At 39.7% G+C, this 25,687-nt stretch overlaps 1 protein-coding gene and 1 long non-coding RNA gene across 2 annotated transcripts; both read left to right on the plus strand.

Moving 5' to 3' along the window:
- Positions 1 to 674: 674 nt before the first annotated feature.
- LOC135734105 (leukocyte immunoglobulin-like receptor subfamily B member 3A) lies at positions 675 to 11,702 on the plus strand. The gene is made up of 8 exons (XM_065252986.2): positions 675 to 705; positions 4,157 to 4,192; positions 9,688 to 9,969; positions 10,053 to 10,190; positions 10,293 to 10,463; positions 10,577 to 10,855; positions 11,188 to 11,432; positions 11,577 to 11,702. The coding sequence occupies exons 1-8, from the start codon at positions 675 to 677 to the stop codon at positions 11,700 to 11,702; spliced, it is 1,308 nt and encodes a 435-aa protein (XP_065109058.1).
- A 10,484-nt stretch (positions 11,703 to 22,186) lies between these two features.
- LOC135734120 (uncharacterized) lies at positions 22,187 to 24,492 on the plus strand. Its single transcript, XR_010527173.2, has 4 exons — positions 22,187 to 22,679; positions 22,781 to 22,870; positions 23,944 to 24,003; positions 24,100 to 24,492. It is a non-coding gene; the product is annotated as an uncharacterized lncRNA (long non-coding RNA).
- Positions 24,493 to 25,687: the final 1,195 nt, after the last annotated feature.

The following is a 25,687-nucleotide window of genomic DNA, read 5'->3' on the forward strand; positions in this document are numbered from 1 at the left end:
TTTTCAGCTGAGATGTTCAAACATGTGTTAAGCCTTTTCTGTGAAACTGTGAAAGTTATTCTCAGTGATGTCATTCAGAAGTAGCAGCACACATAAGTGTTAGAGGTCTGATGGAGATAAAGTTTCAGTTCTCTGATGTTAATCAATGTGTAAAAACAGCATTTGTTCATCAGCTTCTTATAGATTTTTCCATTACAAACACTGTCCACCATTACAAAGTGCAGTTGATAAATGTTGTTTTGCTCAATTTAATGCTTTTTGAAAAAGTTAAACAACAAAATATTTGTGTAGAAATGTAGGTCTGTGTGATGCTTCATTTGTAGATTATATCTAAAACATTCCGGTAGTACATGTTGTGGTAGAGCCATGGATCTCAGTTTTTCTCAAGCCCCTCCTCTGTTCACAACAATTTGTAGGCTGTCCCCACAACCCAGTAAAGAACTCCATAACTTGACATAACCAGAAATATAAATGTTTGTTAAAAATTTACCAATCACTACAAAATATATTGGTGAAAAATCTGTTTAAATAAGATAATTTTATTTTAATGCGTGTACAATTGATTTTTGATAAATAATTTCAAACCATTGTGAAGGCCCCTAGTGGACCCCCGGAATGAGTTAAAAAACTGTTAATGAGGAAGTCTTCATTAAGGAAGTCTTCAGTAGATCAGTATGGAGTTGATTTCTCTTCCTCTAGTTCTCGGTGAGTATTATCTTCTCTCTATGGATTTGACTACACATCAATTACTGTCACATTGTCTACAGGATCAAGAGATTTACTGTTCCTGTATTTTTACTAAATCATGTTACTCTCAGAGTTTTAATCTTTGTGTGCGTGCGTGTAATCAGTTTTGTGGTTTTGTTTTGTACTGCTCTCGTTGTAGATAAGTCGGTAAGTGTGTATGTATAATCCTATATATGTGATGTGAACTTCAGACTTCAGAATGTCAACTTCAGTTGGCTTGATGGCTCAGAACAGTTGAACAGAAACTTTTGTCTGGTGTGATAGTAAAATCTGTAAACAGGAAAATCAACAGCATGAGATTTTGTGTTCAAGAGCATTGAAGAGTCTGTAGCTGAGATGAGGCTTAGGGTGCGTCTCATTTCTCTGTCTTACCCCTTCCCCTCCGTTTTGCGCGTTCGTGTGAGGCAAAGTGACGTATCAATTCTCAGTTTGATCAATGGCTAGGGCCAAGGCGTTGGGATACATAGCCCTTGAAAAGAAGTGTGATAAGGACCACACTGAAAAGAGAGGGGTAACGTTAAAGTAGGAGTTTCTCAGGAGAGCCGGCATCAAGATGTTTTATGGCTGAACGTCGAACTGTCAATGAGTCGCACAAATGAAAGTAATGTTATTTTCTGCAGTTTAATTGAGATTATATTATGACACTGATGTTTTATGATACTTTTAATAAAATGTTTAAGCGGTTTTAATTGTAATGTTTTTGTTTTGAACCGCTAGATAAGGCGGTAGCTAGCGGCTAAGTTATGCGCTATTTGTTGAGCTCAGCTCCGGCAATCGATACCACAACCTGAGACGACAGCATTTCTTTGTTTATGTCAATGCTTGTCTGTTTACGTAGCAGCCAGTTAGCGGCAAGGGAAGGTGACGCAAACGGTAATCGAGTGGTGTCTCATTTTTTAGACGAACCATCTGTCTTAAGACAGATAAATGAGATTGGCCCTTATTTTACGGTAGTAAAGAGGTTTGTGAAAAGATATACATGTGACCTTGCTGATAAAGTCTTTATAGAAAGGCCCTTAGAAAAATTAATTATGATTTTATTGTAGTAAAACCTTATTTTACAACTTGTATTACTATACAGTATACAATGGTTATGGTTATTCATCCATTTTGTGTAATAAAGATAAAGGCTATTAAATTCTGTGGGGGTGCATAGTGTTTATATTAATGCAAAAACGTATGAAACTGTGATTCTGTTGATGTATTAATGAGTTCAGGGATGAATAAGAATTGAAAGTCGTAAAGTTGACATCTCCCATCAAATGTTTAAGAAGAACACTTATTATCCGATTCACGATTTTACATTTCCTTTGGTGTGTTAGTGTGTGTTAGTACATGTTAACCATCTGCAAAGGGAAAAATCCCAAAGTAAACGATGACACGGGTTATCGTCTTAGCTGAAATCTCGACTACAATGATCACACGGATTGTAGGCAAATGTTTACATAGGAGCCCTTTAAGAATAACAAAAAAAAATATGAAACAAAAATCATACAGCCAAGGGTGGGGTATTTTCATTTACAATAAATTAAACAAAGAAATGCATTATGTTTATCCTTATGAGTCATTTTTAAAATCTTGTTTTTGTATATTTATAAATCTAACAGTGACGAGGCACACAGTCAACTAAACCATATAAACATGCATCAACAATATATATACTACATAGTGTGATGCTTTTAAAAAGTTGAAAGTTGTTAGGGTTAGTGTAAAACATTGTTGATTACATACAAATACTACTTACACATATTGGTATGATATTGATATAAATATTTATATATTGATTATAATATTTATATTGGTATGACATAAATATTGTAAATTAATGTATTTCTTGATTATTAATAAAAAAACTGACAGCTGAGCATTTTGAACTTCACAGTTGTCGCAACTCTTTCTTTCAACGGCTCTGGTTAATGATTGGCTCAAAGCTCTTTGGCAGCAGATATAAACCAATAAGGGGGCGTGCACACCAAACATTTAAATGCGGCTGAAAATGACAGGCGAATCCCGACTGTAGACGCTTGCCAGGTTTTTTCTGCTTTGTTTATTAGTCGCTGAACAATGCGCCAGTTGGTTGTTGTGATATTTGACCCCCCCCCTCCTTCACTGTGATTGGATGACCAAGTGAGAAGTGACATTGATGGGCTGAGCTTTTCACCCAGTTGAATTTTTTATTTATTTTAACGCTCAGCGCTGAGCGTAGAAAAACTGCCGAGTGCCCAGTGCCGGCGACAGCTAAGCGCTGATGAGGGGGCGTCTGAAATACAGAGAGGGGGCGATTACATGAATCCATTTAATTCTTCCAGATAGAAAATGCATATAGCTTTAGTATGTTCCTTGAGTTTTAACGCGTTATGAACAAACATCTCGGTAATATAACCACAAAAACTGCAGCTATAGTAAGCAATGTACAGAGCTCTGAAAAATTGTACTTTATACAAAAACAACAAAAACGCATACCCATTACCCACATATTAGCACAAAACTGCTCATTTGAAGCTCAGCCCCAGAGGTAATGGCAGTTGCTGTAGTTTCAATCTTTAAAATCCATTTTCGAATCTCCATAATGAAATTAGTTAATGCAATATACACTTTACTTCTGGTTTCTGTTTGTTTAATGGTCTGACTAGTTGCTAAACTGAACTCTTGAACAAATACCTCGTCGAAAATAACAAATGTTTAGGTAATCTACATGTTGTTTATGTTGCTTGTTTTATAAATAAACTGCTTTAAAAGGACTTGGTTGTTATTTATTTTTAGCGGAGTTTATCAGAAGTTACGTGTTTTCCACAAAAGCTGTTTATGTTGTTACTGCTGAAACCGTCTATACAATCTTGAAATTATGGAATGTTCGTAGACTTTGTGTTTGCTTTCCGTAGTACAAGAAATTTTACGTAATGTTATTAGGGTGGCTGAGCACTCTTAGTCAAGCGACCAATCAAAATTCGACCTTGCCTCACAGACCATCCTTAACTATAATATTGCTATTTTAGCTTATTAATCACTCTAGCCAGACAATATACTAGGCAAAGCGATTTTTAAATAGCACATTTTATCATTAAAATTCCATTTAACGTTAATGGTGATCTGGGGGGGGGGGGGTGACAGTGCTGGTAAAAGGGCGACGCTTCCGTTGGAAACAATGGACTATATGCACAGCGGCCCATGACGTGTTTCCGCCAGTCGTAATGCAATATAATACCAGGAACATTGGTTGTGTAAAACAATGTGTTATAACAATTGTGAAATGAATAAAGAAAAGGCACAACTCTGGCTTAAGAACATCCACATTTAAGGGATGTCCTTTGATCACACATTGTGATATACAGTACAGTGTTATTCATATTTACATATCAGGTTAAATTATTTATCATGCCAACAAGTTTTTTCTCTTTTTTGTCTACAGTGCTGATTTCAAACATCCACTCTGGACAAACTGAAGGTGACTGAATTTCATAGATTTGTCTCTTTCATGTAAACAGATCTGTGATGAGATTTATATTTTCATTTTCTTTTTTCCTCAGCTTTACCCAGAGCTACCGTGAGAGTAACACCAGACAGATCTTTGTTCACTGGAGAGACAGTCACTCTGAAGTGTGAGATAGGGGATCATTACAGATCATTAAACTGGACATATCTGTGGTATAACAGTCAAACTTCAGTGTTTAACTCTGAGCGTTACACTGTAGAGGGAGACTCTCTCCTTATCACTGGAGTTAATAAATCTGATCAGGATGAGTACTGGTGTAGTGCAGAGAGAGATGGACAACCTCCACTAATAAGCTCACCTGTTAATCTTACTGTTAAGGGTGAGTTCAACTTTAATGTCTGTAAAATAGGAAAATAAAGACAGAAACATCTCATGTGTGTTAATTATCTGAAACATTATGCCAATGGTTGTGTTGTGTCAATGTTTTAGAGGGATCAGAAATATATTGTATTATTTAAAACATTTTCCGACATGTGATCTGTGGGTTAGGAGATCTGTGACTATGATTGTTAAAAGATTGTTATAGCTTCATTTTCTTCTTTCCTCAGCTTTACCCAGAGCTACAGCGAGAGTAACACCAGACAGATCTGTGTTCACTGGAGAGACAGTCTCTCTAAAGTGTGAGATAGAGGATCAGTACAGATCATTAAACTGGAGATATCTGTGGTATAAACGTGGTACTGAAGTGTTAAACTCTGAGCGTTATACTGTAAACAGAGACTCTCTCACTATCAATGGAGTTACTGGTTTGGTGGGTGGGTGGGTTCCGAGGGCGTGGCAATTAAAGGGGCGGGGCGCATGCGTCATGATGAAAATTTAAATATTTTAATAAAATATATAAATAAAATATTTATTTTTAAAACACCCAAATAAAACTTAATTTTGAAGAAACTATGACAAAAAATGAACACATACTAGATTATTAATGAATTAAATGTTTTTACCTCTAACGGGAATAGCTGCGTGATGAAGTGAAACTAAAGGGTTAATATTCAAAAGAGGCGTATTTCCCAAAATGGCAATGGAAACAATTTTTTCGAATTAGGAGGTCATAGATTTGAAATACCTCAGAAACACAGACCTGCCAACCTTGGAAAAAATTTTTGAGTAGCAACTTACTGCAGCGGCGCGGCGCGAGGTCAGGCACATCTGCTGATCAGTAGTGATTGAGTTCACATGATCACTTATCACAACTTATTACCCCACGCCAGCAGAGGTAGCCCTCACCGGAGTTCTAGCTGAGCACTGCCCTCTGCTTCCTCGCCTCTTCCGGGTTATTCCCTTCATAAGCACACTCACGTTAACTAAACAATGCAAAGTATTTGCCAGTTTGACTGCCTTACCGAGCGTTTTTCTATTACTATATTCTGATTACCTGTTGTGATATTTGCCTGTTTTCTGGACCTTGACGAACAGGTTTCAGATGAGAAGAAGTGTGCGAATTTTATGTCTTTACTCACGGGCAAAGCTATTGAGTGGGCTGCGAGTGGGCCGCAGCCGTCTAGGACACAGTCGTGAGACTCTCAAAGTCACAGCCATTAACAGCATCCCCTTTGGCAAGGGAATTACTCACCAAACCGTCCCACTAACTTTGAAGATAGGATTATTCCACCAGGAAACCATTTATCTCCCTGTCATCTCATCCCCTCGCCATGATGTTATCCTTGGCCATCCATGGTTAGCTCAACACAACCCTAAAATGTCCTGGAGGAATGGTGAGGTGATGCAATGGTCACAGCATTGTTTGAATAACTGCATTATTAATTCCCTTTCCATGAACCATGTCTTTCCACCTCTGTCAAAAGCCCTGTTTCCAAGCCTGTAAATATCCCTGAATGCTACCAAGAATTTAACGAAGTGTTTAGCAAAACCAAAGCCACCAAACTACCTCCTCACCGTTCATGGAATTGTGCCATAGACTTACTTCCTAATGCCATGCCTCCTAAATGTAAAGTTTATCTCAAGCAGAAACCCAGGCTATAAAGCATACGTGCTGTCTCTGTGTATGATTATACATCTGTTAAGTGCTTTCAGATGCCCGCCCCTGTCTTGATCTCTTGTCCCACTGTTTGGAAGAGAGGAGAGGGAAGCAATTGGCCCACTCGAGCAGTACATCACATGGTGTGGCACCCTACTTCAACCTACCCACCTTTGTGATACCATCTGTGGGCGTGCTAGGCCCAACGTGCAGCAGCCTCGACCTGTACCTCCATCTGCCCTTCTTGTCTGAAGCAAAGAGGTGTTGTATCTCTCCCTAAATGTTCACTGGAGTATTATACTGTTAAAGGCAATCTATGTGTTTGTCTGCTGCCATTCTGCAGGTCTGAGCCAAGGGCTCTGTGTCGTCGTGGGACTGTTCCACTACGTGTTGGAAGTCAAAGTGTTCCTTAGAAGTCTGTCCTAGTGAGGAAGGCTATAAGTTCGCTGTGTGCATATACGTCCTCTCCAGCCACCCAAGCCTCGAAGAGCTAAAGCCTGACGTCCGCCTATCTACGGGTCTGTGAGTTGCATCCACTCCAGCTAAAAGCTTAGCATACTCACCCGTAAACTACCTGTACGCCCAAAGCCAAGAGCCCAGTGTACCTCCCTGTATACTCACCTGTACGCCTAAAGCCAAGAGCCCAGTGTACCTTCTTGTATACTTCCCTGTATACTCACCTGTACACCCAAAGCCAAGAGCCCAGTGTATTCCTCTGTATACTTACCTGTACGCCCATAGCCAAGGGCCCAGTGTACCTCCCTGTATACTCACCTGTATGCCCAAAGCCAAGAGCCCAGTGTACCTCCCTGTATACTCACCTGTAGGCCCAAAGCCAAGAGCCAGCGTACCTCCCTGTATACTCACCTGTACGCCCAAAGCCAAGAGCCCAGTGTACCTCTCTGTATACTCACCTGTACGCCCAAAGCCAAGAGCCCAGTGTACCTCCCTGTATACTCACCTGTACGCCTAAAGCCAAGAGCCCAGTGTACCTTCTTGTATACTTCCCTGTATACTCACCTGTACACCCAAAGCCAAGAGCCCAGTGTATTCCTCTGTATACTTACCTGTACGCCCAAAGCCAAGGGCCCAGTGTACCTCCCTGTATACTCACCTGTATGCCCAAAGCCAAGAGCCCAGTGTACCTTCCTGTATACTCACCTGTACGCCCAAAGCCAAGAGCCAGCGTACCTCCCTGTATACTCACCTGTACGCCCAAAGCCAAGAGCCCAGTGTACCTCCCTGTATACTCACCTGTACGCCCAAAGCCAAGAGCCCAGTGTACCTCCCTGTATACTCACATGTACGCCCAAAGCCAAGAGCCCAGTGGCAAACTTGTATACTTCCCTGTATACTCACCTGTACCCCGAAAGCCAAGAGCCCAGTGTACCTTCTTGTATACTTCCCTGTATACTCACCTATACGCTCAAAGCCAAGAGCCCAGTATACCTCCCTGTATACTCACCTGTACGCCCAAAGCCAAGAGCCCAGTGTACCTCCCTGTATACTCACCTGTACGCCCAAAGCCAAGAGCCCAGTGTACCTCCCTGTATACTCACTTGTATGCCCAAAGCCAAGAGCCAGTGTACCTTCCTGTATACGTATTTGTACGCCCAAGGTCTAAGCCCAGTGCACTCATTTGTATACCTACCTGTATGTCCACAGCAACAAGCCCAGTATACCTCCGTATACTTACCTGTACGCCCGAGGTCCAAGCCCAAGTGTACTCATTTGTATGCCTACCCGTATGCCCAAGAGTTAAGCTCAGTGGATACATTTGGCTACTTATCTGTAAGCCCGAAGCTCCAAACCCAGCATGTTCCCTTGTACCTCCCCTTGTACGCCTAAAGTTCCAAGCATAGTGTACTTACCTGTGTACCTTCTAGGCGCCTCCAGCTCCAAGCCCAGGGACGAACTTGTATACCCTGTATACTCACCTGTACGCCCAAAGCCAAGACCCAGTGTACCTCCCTGTAAACTCACCTGTACGCCCAAAGCCAAGAGCCCAGTGTACCTTCCTGTATACGTATTTGTACGCCCAAGGTCTAAGCCCAGTGCACTCATTTGTATACCTACCTGTACGTCCACAGCACCAAGCCCAGTTTACCTCTGTATACTTACCTGTAAGCCCGAGGTCCAAGCCCAAGTGTACTCATATGTATGCCTACCCGTATGCCCAAGAGTTAAGCTCAGTGGATACATTTGGCTACTTATCTGTATGCCCGAAGCTCCAAACCCAGCGTGTTCCCTTGTACCTCCCCTTGTACGTTTAAAGTTCCAAGCATAGTGTACTTACCTGTGTACCTTCTAGGCGCCTCCAGCTCCAAGCCCAGGGACGCATTTGTATACCTTCTGGACGCCCAAAGCTCCCAGCTCAGTGTACTTACCTGATCACCTTCTGGACACCCAAAGCTCCCAGCTCAGCATACTTACCTGACTACCTTCTGGACGCTCAAGTTTCAAGCTAGCGTGTCCCTTACACGTTAAGGCCGCCAGTCTAAGGTACTTACCCATCCACTTACCAGTGTGCTTACCTGTATTCGTCTTTTGCGTCCAGGAAGGGAGGCTGAAAGGTTCCGCCTGCAGTTCGCCTTGGAGACACAAAGGGGGAAATACCTGAGAATATTCACTTGTAGTTCACGTTTGGATAAAGAAGAAGAGAAAGTCGGAAGACCTACCTGTAAATCCCCGTGAGAGTCAGAAGCGACTCGGAACCAAAGTTCTCCAGGGCCAGAGAGCTCATTTTAGATATCCCTTTCCCTTCCCCACCTACCATTTTAATATATTTAATAAAGATTGTTTTAACTTACTTGCTCTCGTCTCTCTGGTCATTGAGGTGTTTTTGGGACCTCCTCAAGGTGGAAACTGAGGGAGGGGAGACTCCTGATATTGGTGGTCCGCTCCGACCTGTGACATCGACATTAAAAAAAATATTGCTAAAGTTTTGTGAAAATCTGTAATGGTAACGCAGCCTGTGATGAGATTTATAAGCTCTGAGATTCTTCAGGATCTGAATGTGTTTTATTCTCCTACAGGATCAAAACCAAAACCTGAACTCACATCAGATACTGAAGGATCTTTACTGACAGGTAACACAGTGACTCTGAAGTGTCACATTGATCATTGGTCTACTGGATGGAAGTTTTACTGGTACAAACACACACAAAACACTAAGAGGATGACAACAGAAACAAACTCTTACACTATCAACAGTGTTAAAGTTTCAGATGGAGGTCAGTACTGGTGTAGAGCTGGAAGAGGAAAACCAGACTATTACACAGACTACAGTGATGGACTGTGGATAAATGTTAAAGGTGAGAGACAACATGAAACATAAAAATCTAACAGACCGCTTTTATTATAATTTATTTGTTTAATTTTACTACTGTGCATCTCAACAGCCTGAAATCATACCTTCATAATATCATAAAAAATGTTTATATTGTGTAATTCATCTGTGTTTGCACAGAGAGCCCTAAACCCGTAGTGAGTGTTGATCCTGACAAACAGCTGTTCAGAGGAGAAACTGTTACTCTGAGATGTGACATACAGGATACAGGAGACACTGAGTGGACATACAGCTGGACTGTAGAGAAGACAAATAACAGAAATATAATCACACAATGCAACACACAAGAGTGTAAAATCAACAACATTCATCACACTGACAGTGGTAAATACACTTGTAGAGGAAAGATACGTGGACAAAACACTGAGATGAGTGATGCTGTTACACTGACTGTATCATCAGGTGAGTTTATATGTTTGTTCATCATTATTAGTGTGAAGAGATGAAGTGTAACATGTTGTTCATGAAAGATTGATCACTTTCAGATAAACCACAGACAGTTTTAAGTGTTTCTCCACAGCAGTGGTTGACTGAAGGAGATTCAGTGACTCTGATGTGTGAGGTTATAAATTCATCTACAGGCTGGACATTCAGCTGGTTCACTGTACAGAGTCCCTCCTCAGGTAATTTCTCTTTCATCTAATCTATTAACTTTTTTTAATTCAAAATAGTTTTAAAGGTCAAATATTTAATTTTAACATGTGTATCACATTTTGACTCTACAGTGAATAAATATGATTATGAGCTGGTGTCAAACAGCGGTGGAGGATCTAAAGGCATCTACACAGTGAGTTCAGTGACTGTGAAGCACACAGGAGTTTATATGTGCAGAGCAGAGAGAGGAGATCCAGTCTATCACACAGAGTACAGTAACACACAAACACTGTGGATCACTGGTGAGTTCATCACACACAACTAAACAACAACAATCTCTTACACTCTATGTCTTATATCATTTATTTGTTCATTTATTTCTTATAAAGATGATTTTCTGTCATTTTCTTCTCAGGTGTTTCTCGTTCAGTCTCTCTGATCATCATACCCGACAGATCTCAACACTTCTCATCTGAATCTCTCTATCTGAGCTGTGAGGATCACAGTAAATCTACTGGATGGACAGTGAGAAGATACACAGACAAACTGAAACCTTGTTCATCATCAGACTGGAGATCTACAGAAACAACATCTACATGTACAATCAGATATCCCGGGACATCTGATACTGGAGTGTACTGGTGTCAGTCTGAATCCGGAGAGAAACTTCATCCTGTTAATATCTCAGTACACTGTGAGTTTACAAATCATTATTTATTCATTTTAGAGGCAGAAAATCTTTACCATCAGTGCAATGAAACAGATGAAGCAGTTTTTATTATTTTTATTTCATTTATAATTAGTATTTATCAGTGGATATTAATATAGATTTTCTTGCTGGTTGCTAGGGTGTTGTTTGGGTCTCTATTATATTCTGGTTCTTAAATAATGGTTAAATATGCAGTTTCATTTTAAGTCTATGGGATTTTACTTTTTTCTTTACCATCTGCCAGATATAACAAGCCGATAATCAATCTGATATATTTTTATAATTTATAATCATCAGTCATTTCTTCTGTTGCATAGATGTTGGTGTGATTCTGGACAGTCCTGTTCATCCTGTGACTGAAGGAGATCCTCTGACTCTACACTGTTTATATCGATATAAAAAACCCTCTAACCTGAGAACTGAATTTTATAAAGATGGATTTCTATTGCAGAGTCAGACTACAGGAGACATGATGATCATCCCTACAGTCTCAAAGTCACATGAGGGTTTCTACTACTGTAAATACCCAGAGAGAGGAGAGTCTTCAAAGAGCTGGATCTCAGTCAGAGGTGATCTCTCTCCTCTATAAGCACTGTTGAAATGTTTTTGCATATGCATATATAGTTATATATGGATGTATCTCTGCTTTTCCAGCAACAGGATCTTCATCTCTTGGTCTTATTAATGGTCTGGGTCTTGGACTGAGCATCATGTTTTTGATCTTTTTCTTGCTCCTGCTGTGGTGGTACAACAACAACAAAAACTCTCAGTCTCCCTCAGCTGTCAGTCAACAGCAGAACATCAGTCAGACATCAGATCAGAAACAGACTGAAGATGTTTACTGTCCATTGCCGAATGGTCAGTCAGTACATTCATTTATTATGATAAGTGCCAGAATTCTGCTTTTATTAGAGCTGATGCAGTGATATCCCAACATACAGTCAATTGAATTGTAGTTCTAAATGTAGGTTTGAGAGGAGCCTAAACATTCAGGTCTATCAGTCATCATTATGGGCGTATATAAGGCAGCCTCCAGCCTCTGGATCAAGCTGCAGTTTTTCCGGCATTTGGCCCGCCCGTTCCTGGAATCACGTCTCCACATGACGAACTCCAGCGCTCCGATCAACTGGGAAATATTTTTAAATACCACTGCCACAGCAGTATTTTTAGTCCCCGCTCTCACTACCGCAGTAGTGATGTCAGGGGCAGTCTACACAACTTTTTATGCAGTCCGGATGTTTTCTTACTTGATAACGCCGTGTTTGGGTTAGGAAAAGCAAATGGTTTTGACAACAGCAGCGTCAGGTGCATCTGTTATTTCAATCTAGGCATGTGTGAATGACCAAAACAACAATGGTGGCCAACAGGACTGTGCTGCCCTCGACTCCGCATTTAATTAACCCCTTTTCCACCAAAGTTACAAAAACCAGAGATTTTCAATTGTAGTGAAACTTTCCTCATTGTCAATTTAATGGAACTACTCGTTTTCTCCGTATCGATTGTTTATTCAAAGCTCCGTAGAAGAATGCACTCTTGCGTTTTTCTTCTATTAAGGTAACACCGCACTTCATTTGCCATACCCTGCATACTTGATAGGACGGTCTCCGCGGATGGGCGAGGATACTCGCGCTTTGCTCCGCACCGCAAGCCTCCGCTGTCAACAAGCGGAAGGCATTCATAGTCGACGCGCTCGCTGTTGCACTATTCTTTGTCCCGACAGGGGGCGACTCGAGCAATCCAGTGCAAAAAAACCAACACAAAGGAAAGGATAGAAGAAGTAATTTGGATAGAACAACCCTGTTGCTTGTAACTTCAAAGCTTGATCTATAAACATGAGAACATGAATAAAACCACAATCACCTAAATGTCTTTATAAAACATTATCATTTCATTTACGTTTTTACTTAACAAACAATGCAAAAAACTTAAGGTTTGTATTTTATTCCTCATCCCGTGGTACATTCTATACAAATATAAAACAATAATTTTTAGTTACACGTAAAAGAATACGTTTTAAATGGCAAGTTTCCATACTTTAAGAGTGTCAGATAAATAGTATGCATTGATTTGCATGGATTGATCAAAGAGAATCGCCTCGAGATCGGTTAAGTATTGTTTAAAACGCTGACCTTTTGGCCGCGTTGTCGTGATCTCTACCACAGTATGGATCTCAGTCTGCATTAATCCAATTATTACCATCTTTTTCTCTGTTACGGAAGTGATTTCATTGCCACTTGCATTACCGCAGTATGCCAGCCCACTTTCAGCAACAGGCCCGCCTGATAATTATACAATGTTTTTTTTGTTAATGTTTTGCCTTGACATTGCTTTCAATATAATGTCAAAGTTGATTATTACATCAAAAGAAACGTGGTTTGGTCGATGAATTATCAAATCATCTATGCTTAGGCATTCGACCCTTCGCCCTGCGAGCTTGATTGGCAGGCGACCTGACCAATTATAACACCGATCTTATCGCCATATACAACTTTTGTCCACAAGACAAACCACAGAGTATTTTAAAACCTTAAGCATGGTACACAATTTGAAGTGGTTCTTTTGTATTATTTCTTATCACAGCATCATAAATCTGATATCAGGTCATTTAAGCAATATCACGCTGTGGAGTTGTCATGCTGATAAACTTTATAGACTTTACGGACTAAAGAAGACTTGTCTGGAGGAACTCCTAGGCTACCTCGTAGTCACACTCCAGGACTTCATCCCTAAATGGCTGTTTCTGCTAGAATTTTATCAGGAGTAAAATTTTCAAAATCATAATGGTCACAATAACTGTTTCCCCATTCCCTAAAAATGTGGTTCCAACACCCACATGTACAGAGGGCATATTGTTAGAGTAATTTATGCTAGCTTGAATAAATTGCCAAAAGTAACGTTTATGCATACCGATTTTTGCTTTCTAATGATGGAGTGAATAGAGAGCTGTCCAGCATCACGGAAGACATTCTAGCCATTCTATGGTGATTCCTAAACTCCATCGCATCAGGTGACGCACAACTTTCCATTTTGATAATTATATTTTACTTAACCCATTAGCGATATTGTCATTACTTCATGAATGTTTCAATGAAAACAAGTGTTACAACCATTATATAAAAAAGTCACTGACGCAACCCCCGTGCACTTTTGATCGGCAGATATCCGTGCGCTCTTCATATGCTTTATCAGCAAATTTCCTGCTTGCATCTAGTCTAACAGCCTTCTGTTACTATCAGCAAACAGCAAACTTTATTATCCAACTAATACATTCATATGCACTTTCCAGGTTTTGTGTTAAATCCAAATTTTAAAGAGCGCAGTTTCCCACCATGAATTTCTTGGGTAATATTCAACCCAGAGGCAAAAAAATATGGCAAACACGTAACAGTATTATTATTCGACAACGAATTGTCGTGTCAACAGAAACATTATTTCCTGAGGCTCAGAAAAATTCAATACAGGATGTGCAACAGCATTTTAAAATCACCTGGGGTGCAAATGTTTTAAGCAATTAATTATAAATAACAATGGTATTGATGTACCGAAACTTTCCGTATGCCACAGCAAATGTCTTGAAATTTGTAAGAGTTAATAAAGAAAACTTCAAAGAAAGTTTTATTTTAAGAAATATGAGGGGTGAGAGTGAGCTTTTCCGCAGTCATCGACAGGCTCGGCATTAATTTATAAACTTCTGACTCCGTACTTGGAATTTCTTCTGACAATTTTTGCCAAAACTTTACCTGTGAGAACCGATCACACAACAAAGATTACAAACAGTATACAAAAGAGACACCGTCATTGCACTCGCAAACCAGCACCTTTTGTGTACGTGTGTGCGTCTCCGCGTACCTGTCGATATTCAGTCGGCAAAATGTGATTTGCTCTTGCAATTGTAATAATCTTGATGCTTTGTATATTGTTTATTCGCAGAAAGTGTCAATTAAACGATCATTTTATGCACAGAATCAGTGGTCAGCAGTGCACTGCAAACAGTATATGTGTGAAAGCACAACGGGTGCTTGACAGATCCGACCGCAAATGCACTGCATACGGAGTGTGTGTGTGAAACAGGCGGTTGGCTGCTTTTTACATCAAAGGCCAACAGACTATACCATTTGGGGAGTGGCCGCTGACTTATTCTTATTTATTTTTGAAAATCCTGGACATGTTTGGACCTGCTGAACGGGTTGAGCATTTTTATATACTGTGTTGAGCAGAGAGGCTTCACAGTTTGAACAGCGGGAAGCGGCAACACATCAGGCCCGCCAGATGATTCAGCTAATATAACTCGCAATGTATAACCCTACCGACCCGCCTGTAAAGTTCCAACTTTGCCCAAATTTGATGTATTTATTTTCGTCTGCAAGATGTATTTTTGATTATTTACATCTGCAAGATGTTAATTTAGAATTTATAAAAAGTGCTCTTTCTAAGACCTTTATTAGATGTTTTTACTCCACAGTTGTTTTTTTCCAGAGCTCTAGATCCTTAGAACACTTCTTACCTACGTGCTATCTAGCTGTCCAGAGGTGCTTCTTTAAGCACATAACAGTGCTGTGATAGTTGTAGCACTAAGTGAATAACGTCTTTGGACTTTGGTCTCACATTATGCATTATAACAGTTGAATGCCCATCTTCACAGCATATATATCCCCCATAAACTGACTGACCGCAAATGCAGTGTTTTCTCACGTGTGTTCAATATATGCTCCGCCACGTGGACCAATTGGCATACATCATAAAAATTGTGACCAGTCACGGAAAGTAGGGACACAAGTCGGATCTGGGGCATTTTGAGTTATTCATAGATTCTGAAAGTGCAGTTTCTAAGCTTTCTAACAATGTGTAACACATGGAAATCTGATAAGATTTGGAGAAGTTGTGGCCATTTGAATGTAACACATTCAAGAAAGAGAATGCTGAGAAATTTGAGAAAGAAAAAAAGTTAACACTTTCCCTTTTCCCTGGCTGGAGAGACAATAGGGCTCATTTACATCTCATTTACTTAAGCCATACCCCCTGTAAAGCAGTTTTGAGATACAGATGTTCTAACATCATATGTAGTATTTTATTACAGAAGTCCGAATGAACAACATGCAAAAATAAACAGGACTTTTACTTTTGTGGGGATCACAAGTTGAATCCAGTCTGTGTGAATCATCCAATGATTTTTGTCCACAAATGCGTATAATCCGTGAAATATAGATATATAGTCTATTGTTTACATCAGATTTCGCATGAACTTCTGGTAATACAATATAATATACAATCTGAGGACTATTTAAATCGTAACATGTAAGGGTATATCAGATTACACTCCGGTATTTACGTTCCGTTAAACACATGAACCCGCCTTCAAATTTTGTATTTAAAATAGGGAGGTAGTATAATAGATAATCCAAAAACAGCACCGTCAAAAACGTGAAGTCCTTAACGGATGTTACCAATCGCTCGCTCGTTGCTCCATCAGCCAATGATTTAATGGAAAATATTCATAGACAAAACATGTAGCCAACTATGTAAAGAGTTCAACGATCTCTGTGTAACTTATGAGTTTGACTTCATGCTGCACTGCAAGAACAACAGAGAGATGACGTCAAAGTACCGCGATACTTTGACGTCATCCGACTGCGGCGCCCCATAAAGTCAGTGACGCGGCTGACGTACGATGCGGCTGACTGTTATTTGTTCCGCCCCAGCTTCTTTTACAGTCTTGTTCAAAATAATAGCAGTACAATGTGACTAACCAGAATAATCAAGGTTTTTAGTATATTTTTTATTGCTACGTGGCAAACAAGTTACCAGTAGGTTCAGTAGATTCTCAGAAAACAAATGAGACCCAGCGTTCATGATATGCACGCTCTTAAGGCTGTGCAATTGGGCAATTAGTTGAATTAGTTGAAAGGGGTGTGTTCAAAAAAATAGCAGTGTGGCATTCAATCACTGAGGTCATCAATTTTGTGAAGAAACAGGTGTGAATCAGGTGGCCCCTATTTAAGGATGAAGCCAACACTTGTTGAACATGCATTTGAAAGCTGAGGAAAATGGGTCGTTCAAGACATTGTTCAGAAGAACAGCGTACTTTGATTAAAAAGTTGATTGGAGAGGGGAAAACCTATAAAGAGGTGCAAAAAATGATAGGCTGTTCAACTAAAATGATCTCCAATGCCTTAAAATGGAGAGCAAAACCAGAGAGACGTGGAAGAAAACGGAAGACAACCATCAAAATGGATAGAAGAATAACCAGAATGGCAAAGGCTCAGCCAATGATCACCTCCAGGATGATCAAAGACAGTCTGGAGTTACCTATAAGTACTGTGACAGTTAGAAGACGTCTGTGTGAAGCTAATCTATTTTCAAGAATCCCCCGCAAAGTCCCTCTGTTAAAAAAAAGGCATGTGCAGAAGAGGTTACAATTTGCCAAAGAACACATCAACTGGCCTAAAGAGAAATGGAGGGACATTTTGTGGACTGATGAGAGTAAAATTGTTCTTTTTGGGTCCAAGGGCCACAGGCAGTTTGTGAGACGGCCCCCAAACTCTGAATTCAAGCCACAGTACACAGTGAAGCATGGAGGTGCAAGCATCATGATATGGGCATGTTTCTCCTACTATGGTGTTTGGCCTATTTATCACAAACCAGGGATCATGGATCAGTTTGCATATGTTAAAATACTTGAAGAGGTCATGTTGCCCTATGCTGAAGAGGACATGCCCTTGAAATGGTTGTTTCAACAAGACAATGACCCAAAACACACTAGTAAACGGGCAAAGTCTTGGTTCCAAACCAACAAAATTAATGTTATGGAGTGGCCAGCCCAATCTCCAGACCTTAATCCAATTGAGAACTTGTGGGGTGATATCAAAAATGCTGTTTCTGAAGCAAAACCAAGAAATGTGAATGAATTGTGGAATGTTGTTAAAGAATCGTGGAGTGGAATAACAGCTGAGAGGTGCCACAAGTTGGTTGACTCCATGCCACACAGATGTCAAGCAGTTTTAAAAAACTGTGGTCATACAACTAAATATTAGTTTAGTGATTCACAGGATTGCTAAATCCCAGAAAAAAAATGTTTGTACAAAATAGTTTTGAGTTTGTACAGTCAAAGGTAGACACTGCTATTTTTTTGAACACACTTCTTTCAACAAATTGCCCAATTGCACAGCCTTAAGAGCGTGCATATCATGAATGCTGGGTCTTGTTTGTTTTCTGAGAATCTACTGAACCTACTGGTAACTTGTTTGCCATGTAGCAATAAAAAATATACTAAAAACCTTGATTATTCTGGTTAGTCACATTGTACTGCTATTATTTTGAACAAGACTGTATTTTTCTTTTGTTTTGTGCGCCCGAGCTTCAATTACAGTCTGGGGAGACGCACGCTATAAGTTTGAAAAATAAAACTAAGCAAACATGTCTGAGGAACAGGGCAGCCGCGTCACTACAGTCACATGACTTCACGCTCGAGCCGGAAGAGAAGACAATGCTAAATAAAGTCGTAATTCTTGCTATTTTTGTTCCAAACTGTATTTTCGATGCTTCAACACAATCTTACTGACCCACTGATGTCACATGGACTACTTTGATGATGTTTTTATTACCTTTCTGGACATGGAAAACGTACATAGATTTTCAATGTAAGAGACAGAAAGCTCTCGGACTAAATCTAAAGTTAAAACATCTTAAACTGTGTTCCGAAGATGAACGGAGGTCTTCCGATTTTAGAACGACATAAGGGTAAGTCATTAATGACATTATTTTCAGTTTTGGGCGAACTATCCTTATTTAGTAGTCACGCGGTTCAATAGGCGTGCTGCTCTGGGACAACAAACAGCTTGGGTAAGTATAGCTTTAGCTCCAGTTCTAGTGTGGCTCTGTGGTTCAATCGGCGTGCTACTCTATCACACTCAAGGGTAGTACAGGTAAGTATCTCAACATGGGTAAGTAAATCTGTACATCACCCAACATTGGCCCACGATGAGGGAGTACAGTCACGACCACCCTCCACACGATTTGCTGCTGGCCGGGTCACCGCCTGTGCCGTCCGAAAAGGTGGAGGGAGATGTAGATGGAACTATAAGATGATGTCCGTAACCGACCCGTCATCTCCTTTTCCTCTCCACAACCAGGACGACACCTAAATTGATGGAACAACGGCAGCGCCTCTTCTCCACACAGGGTTTGTACACACAGTTAACTTTGCTCCTTCACAATTTCTCTACTTCCTTCGATTTTACTATGTCCTTTTCCACAGCACGTCAATAATATACTCACAGATCTCCTTCGTTGCTCGGACACACAGGTGGGGGGAATAGGTAGGTAAATCCACAATGATGGTCGCACTCCAGCAGTTTCATGACAACCTCTCAGTCACAGCTTGACCTGGAAGCGGTATGAGCGACAAGGCCACGGCACAACACTGCAAATACTTCAGGTGCACACACGTCAGTAATTCACACGCACCCACAGCAATCCACACTCTTTAGTGACAGGAAAAAGGCTCATACCTCTACACTGGGTCAAAATACCTCACTGGGGGAAAGACGTTCTAGTTGCTTCCACAGGCGTTTTGTGTAGTAGGCACGAGTCCCCACACCACGGTCCAAATGCTTTGCAACCAGTTGGCTCGCCCACCGGCTTCGTTCTCCACGGTGGGGCCACTATAGGACAACACACTCCACAAAGCAGTTTATGATCCGTTCATCAATGTCTCAATGAATGTAAATAGGTGCTTGTACTCACAGTCTGATACCATATATCTGCTTTCCGCTGTATCCGTCCGTCCTCTCCTCGCGGGTCTCCAAGGCCGCTTAACTCTAGGAAATCTCCGTCAACAATCGTGTAACACGATGGTCTTCCATAGGCGTATGCACACACTCACTTGTAAACGGTGCCTCTCTACTACAATTCGTCCACTGTCCAGCCTGATTCAATAACTCGTCTCTCTGCTTTTTCTCCTCCACAGATTCTCACTTCGGTTCCTGATTATCTGCTTTGCCACATCAAACACCACTCTGCCACCACACCCGTTCCAACATTCACTGGGAACAAAGGATCAAAACAAAATGAACACCGCCTTGTATTTGCCATGCTCTATTTATACTTCCTGCTTCCCGTGAACTGTCCAGTCAGTGTTCGCCACCTCATCCTGTGCACCTGCCGCTTGTTTCTACTGAACTTTTCTTCTCCACACTTTGGTTCCGCCCTTACAGTCACTCGTGACATATACATAAACTGCTATCTCAAACATGGAGAGGCTTCTTCGTGATCTCAACTAACAGATTCTGCAATAAAACGAAAATCACAAATTTTGAAAAAAAAACTTTGATTCTCATTTTCTCGAAACTTGTGCTGCCGACTTGTTTCCCTGGTTTCCGTGACGGGTCACAGTTTTGCAAGGCAAGTGTACTTAAAAATGTCACTCTTCCATTCCAATTATAAATCTTATTCATTAATTGACATCAGCCTTTTTGTACCCACCTAGTCCCGTAAGCTTAAATGTAAGCTGCATGCTCCCGCAAGGTTTGAGTTGGGTCCTGCAGGACAAACCGGGTCCTAATTGTAACGCAGTCCTCTTCAGTAAGCAGTTGAGCTCAGAATATAGTTACAACATGCTCTAATTGGACGTTTTCCTCCTTTAGAAATTTGTCACGATAAATGTCTAATAAACATTTTGATAAAAAATGTGTTTGTTTTTTCCATTGTTCGTTTGTTTCATGCTAATTATTAGTCATCAAAAATCAAAGGAATACGTTGGCTAGTTACCCCTTTCAGTGATTTTGTCCCGCTCTCACTACCGCTGTAGTGATCCTAGTGGCTTGTACTCTCATTCAACAGTCACTGCAACTTTCTCCCACCACTCCAACAGCGACAGAGTCATAAGCCGAAATTTTGCACAGCATTATTCTGTACAACTTTGCTCACGCAGCAGTGATTTCTTCACGCTCGCATATTGCATTAGTGAATCACCATCATTCCCCCAGAAGCCCCAGGCCACACGCTTTCCGTTTACTTCTACAGAAGTCATAAGCTGAAATTTGGCACCGCATTATTCGTTACAACTCTGCTCACAGCCTAAGCAGTGATTTCATCACCCTTGCGTTTACGCATTTGTGAATCACCATCGCTCCCCCAGGAGCCCCTGGCCGTGCGCTTTCCATTAACTTCCGCAGAAGTCATAAGCTGAAATTTTGCACCGCATTATTTTATACAACTTTGCTCATTGCCTTTGCAGTGATTTCCTCATGCTCTCACAAACACATTAGTGAATCACCTTCGCTCCTGCAGAAGCCCCAGGCCACTCGCTTTCCGTTAACTTCTGCAGAAGTCATAAGCTAAAATTTCATGCCGCATTATTCAGTACAACTTTGCCCAGTGCCTCAGCAGTGACTTCATCACGCTTGCACTATGCATTAGTGAATCACCATCGCTCCCACAAGAGCCCCAGGCCGCTTGTTCCATTAACTTCTGCAGAAGTCATAAGCTGTAATATTGATGATATTCTACCTATTTTTTGGGGGGATAGAGAGGATTTTAATACTAATCTTATACATCTTGATTACTTGCAGGCACTTTATGTCCCTCAAACATTCTTTTTGGGGGTTGAACTTGGGACTCGAGCCCCGGCCTCAGGTTCGCTCTCTCTGAAGGTTTAAAGCTCAGCTGCAGAGCTCCCTTTGAGGACAGCAAGCCACATTTGTTTACCATTAATCATTAAGATCTGAACGCACAGGCGAACTATTGAAACTTTATTCATTACAAGAGATGCTCATCTTTATGATCGTTATTAACATTAATGTTTTTCCTGATGTTTGTGTTTACAGTGCGCAATATAACGTGTTCATGTTTCATGTGTAAAAGAACTCAGTATTTTTCACACAATTGACTTATTGCTGTTTTCACTGTCCTAAAAATAGGATGATGTCTTCTTTGTTCTAAGAAGTCCCTCCTTACGTATCGAGTTCTGATTGTGTAGTTTGTTTAGTGTGTTGTGATTGGACAGCAGCTTAGATTAGCTTGAGCCATTCGAGCTTAGCTAGCGACTGACGTATTCCTATTGGAATACTTCTGGGAAGTAGAGGGCTGTAGTCCAAACCGGCCGTTCGCTGTAGGCTTTAAAAAGCGAGTTCTGTTAAAGAAAATGCTCTAACAGCAACATTACACGCTAACTAAAGATTGAACAATGGGATCACAAAAAATGTGACCTTTAAGGGTCAAATAATTTTCCTTTAGCAATGTCTCAGGCTGAGAGGAGAAAACTCTTAATAATTTCTTTATTCTTTATTATAGACAATGTAAGTGAAGCAGCTGATCACATCTATGCTAATATTAAACTGAAATCTAAAAAAGAAATGAAGAAAAAGAAGAAATACAAGAAAGGTAAAACTTTCTATGAAGGCATAAAGCTTTGACAAATGTTTTTTTTTTACTTTATTCATTACAAAAGATGCTCATCTTTATTCTATTACAACAGATGATAAAGACACAAGCGCAGGTATGTCTTGATATAATTTAATGTTGTTTATCTCATGACAATTAAACAATTTTAAGGTTAAACTTTTCCTTTAGCATTGTCTCAGGCTGGCCACAGTGATGTCATGTATTCACAGGTCAACTTCAAGAAAAATAAACTTAAGAGCAAATGTAGAAACTACCAAAGGAGTAAAACTAAAGACTGAGAGGAGAAAACTCTTAATCATTTCTTTATTCTTTTTTATAGACAATGTAAGTGAAGCAGCTGATCACATCTATGCTAATATTGAACTGAAACCAAAGAAAGAAATGAAGAAAAAGAAGACATACAAGAAAGGTAAAACAAAACAATAATTCTATGAAGGCTTCACAAGACATAAAGCTTTAACAGATGGTCTTTTAAACTTCATTCATTACAAGAGATGCTCATCTTTATAGACAATGAAAGTGAAGCAGGTGATCACATCTATGCTAATATTGAACTGATATCTAAGAAAGAAATGAAGAAAAAGAAGAGAGACAAGAAAGGTAAAATGAAACCTCATGGTCAACAGAGATCTGAACATTTAAATAAAATAACTTATAGCATTTTCATGCTTCAATATGTCATTGATGACTCACCCGTAAGAACTCTGTTCATCTTCAGAACACAGTTTAAGATGTTTTAGATTTAGTCCGAGAGCTTTCGGACCCTCCATTGAAAGGTCCAGAAAGGTAATAAAAACATCTTCAAAGTAGTCCATGTGACATCAGTGGGTCAGTTAGAATTTGTTGAAGCATCAAAAATACATTTTGGTCCAAAAATGTGGATTTTTTTCAGTATTGTCTTCTCTTCCGGGTCTGTTGTGAATCCACGTTTACAACACTTAAGTGTCGCTGCTGACGTATGATGCTGCTGATGTGTTATCTGGTGCGCCCAAGCTTCGTTTACAGTCTGAGGGATTAGGACATTCGCAACATGCACATGCACCATTTTAAAAAATATAGCAATACCAAAATACAAACAATGTAGAATAGCTTGAATACAATGTGCGTCTCACTCAGAGTGTAAACAAAGCTTGGGCGCACCAGATAACACATCAGCAGCGTCGTACGTCAGCAGCGTCACTTCAGTGTGGTGAATGCGGATTAACAACACACCTGTAAGAGAAGACAATGCTGAATAATGTCATAATGTTTGTTATTTTCGGACTAAAATGTATTTTCGATGCTTTAACAAATTCTAACTGACCCACTGATGTCACATGGACTACTTTGATGTTGTTTTTTATTACCTTTCTTGACATGGACAGTATACCATACATACATTTTCAATGGAGGGTCAGAAAGCTCTCGGACTAAATCCAAAACATCTTAAACAGGTCTTACAGGTTTGGAACAATATGTGATTGTGTGATTCATGATTAATGAGATAATTTTTATTTTTGGATAAACTAACCCTTTAACATGTAATCTGTTTCTTTTTCTATTTAATCTTTCTTTTTTATATTTAATATTGTTGTTTAATATCTATAAACAGCTAAACTGTTATCTTTTCTCAGAAGTTAACTGTGAATTTTGGGTTGTTTATAATGAAGTTTCCCAACCCTTGGCATTTTTAGGAAATACCAGTGAATGTGGGAACAAAGTGTACTCTAAACTGAAGAAAGGAGGAGGTCAAGGTGAGATAAACTAAAATATTAAACAAAATGAAAACAGCACCAAACATCACTTAGTATCTGTATTCAGTTTCCATTTAAGCATTATTATTTTTTCAGGTGTTGCTTTTGGATCTGTTGATGTGGCCTACTCTTAGACTAATTAAAAAAACAGAAGAGGAAAAGACGACAATACAGGAGCTATTGCTTAATATTATCAATATAAAGCTTCATGTGCATCAGAGTAAATGCTTCCTAAACTTTGATTTCCTAATAGCATAAAAGAGTTTACTTATGAGGAGCTCAGATGCTCCTTCAAAAAATAGACAATGATATTAACCGAATGCTCTCGGCACATATACATTCAACATCATTATACCAGTTTGTTGGCAGAATCTATCAAAAGTCTGATTAAAAATGCTAATTTACAAGAAAACTGTAAGAAACTATAGTAAGAAACTTTTTATAAAACTACAGTTTCTGTTTTGTTTACAAATCTGTACAGAATTTGGGATTTTACAACTATTTTGTGTTTATTCGTCAGTTTTTTACTGTATTTTTGTTTGTTACAGTTTTTAAGAGTATTCTTACCATACTAATTTGCATAATAATTATCACCTTCTGTAAATAAATATAAAACTCAACACCAGGTGTAGTAGTTTCTGTTACCTTATCAGCTTCCATATCTTGTTAATGTCACTGTTTGCACATTTTCCTATACTTTTACAAGTTATTAACATTTTATCTAAAGACAGTGATTTTGTATCTATGCCCAACATTCAACATTTAGCATACAAAACATTATCACCTTTTTGATTTGCACTGTTGCAAACTTAATACTATTTCTGATTCAAAATACAGTACTGTATGTTGTTGAAACAATCTTTAAAATTATTTCGCAGATGTCAGTAGTTTATCTACATAGTGAATTTCTGTCCAGAGGTGTTAACAAAAATGACCACTGTAAGAACTAAAAGGGGTCATATAATGAAAATCTGACTTTGTCCACATTAAAGTGCTATAATTGGGTCCGCATTGCTTTTATCAGCCTAGAAAATGTGAATAAGATCAACACATTAACTTAGTTTTGGTAATCCATTCTCCACAAGCATGTGAAAAAATAGATAATTGAAATTTGGCTCCCCTTGTGATGTCAGAAGGGGATAATACCGCCCCTTAATCTGCACTATCCAACCACCCCACTGTCATTTAGTACAGAGATCAGCTCATTTGCATGTTAAAGGACACTCCCAAAACAGCACATTTTTGCACACACCTACAAAGTGACAATTTTAACATGTTATAATAAATTATCTATATAATATTTTGAGGTAAAACTTCACATACGGGGGACACCAAAGATTTAATTGACATCTTAAAAAAATCTTGTGAAATGTCCGCTTTAAAGGGACTTTTAGTAGTGTTTAACAACCACACCCCCTGCATACCCTTCTCTATCTTTCAAGTCAAATTCCCCGTTTATGGACAGCTGTCTATATAAGTTGTAAGATTGAAAATGAAGTATTTTCTGACTCTGTCACAACTCTGATTTCCGTCCTGTACCATCTGCATTCCTATGCTCACTGATAGTCAATGGCGGCTGATGATTTTTTTCGAGGGCGTAGTGTTGTAGTTCTCGAGACCGGTCTCGGTCTCAAGACCGGTCTCAAGACCACTTTTTAAAGGTCTTGGTCTCGTCTTGGAATCG

Source organism: Paramisgurnus dabryanus, chromosome 3 (genome assembly GCF_030506205.2).
Source record: "Paramisgurnus dabryanus chromosome 3, PD_genome_1.1, whole genome shotgun sequence".
In the NCBI taxonomy this organism is placed as follows: domain Eukaryota; kingdom Metazoa; phylum Chordata; class Actinopteri; order Cypriniformes; family Cobitidae; genus Paramisgurnus; species Paramisgurnus dabryanus.

What these genes read in the sequence shown, in the direction of transcription:
- LOC135734105 (XM_065252986.2), top strand. Translation starts at nt 675, where the DNA reads ATGGAGTTGATTTCTCTTCCTCTAGTTCTCG. An exon ending in TTCTCTTCCTCTAGTTCTCG is followed by an intron (nt 706 to 4,156) that starts GTGAGTATTATC and finishes TTTTGTCTACAG; the next exon opens with TGCTGATTTCAAACATCCAC. An exon ending in CTTCAAAGAGCTGGATCTCA is followed by an intron (nt 11,433 to 11,576) that starts GTCAGAGGTGAT and finishes TCTTGGACTGAG; the next exon opens with CATCATGTTTTTGATCTTTT.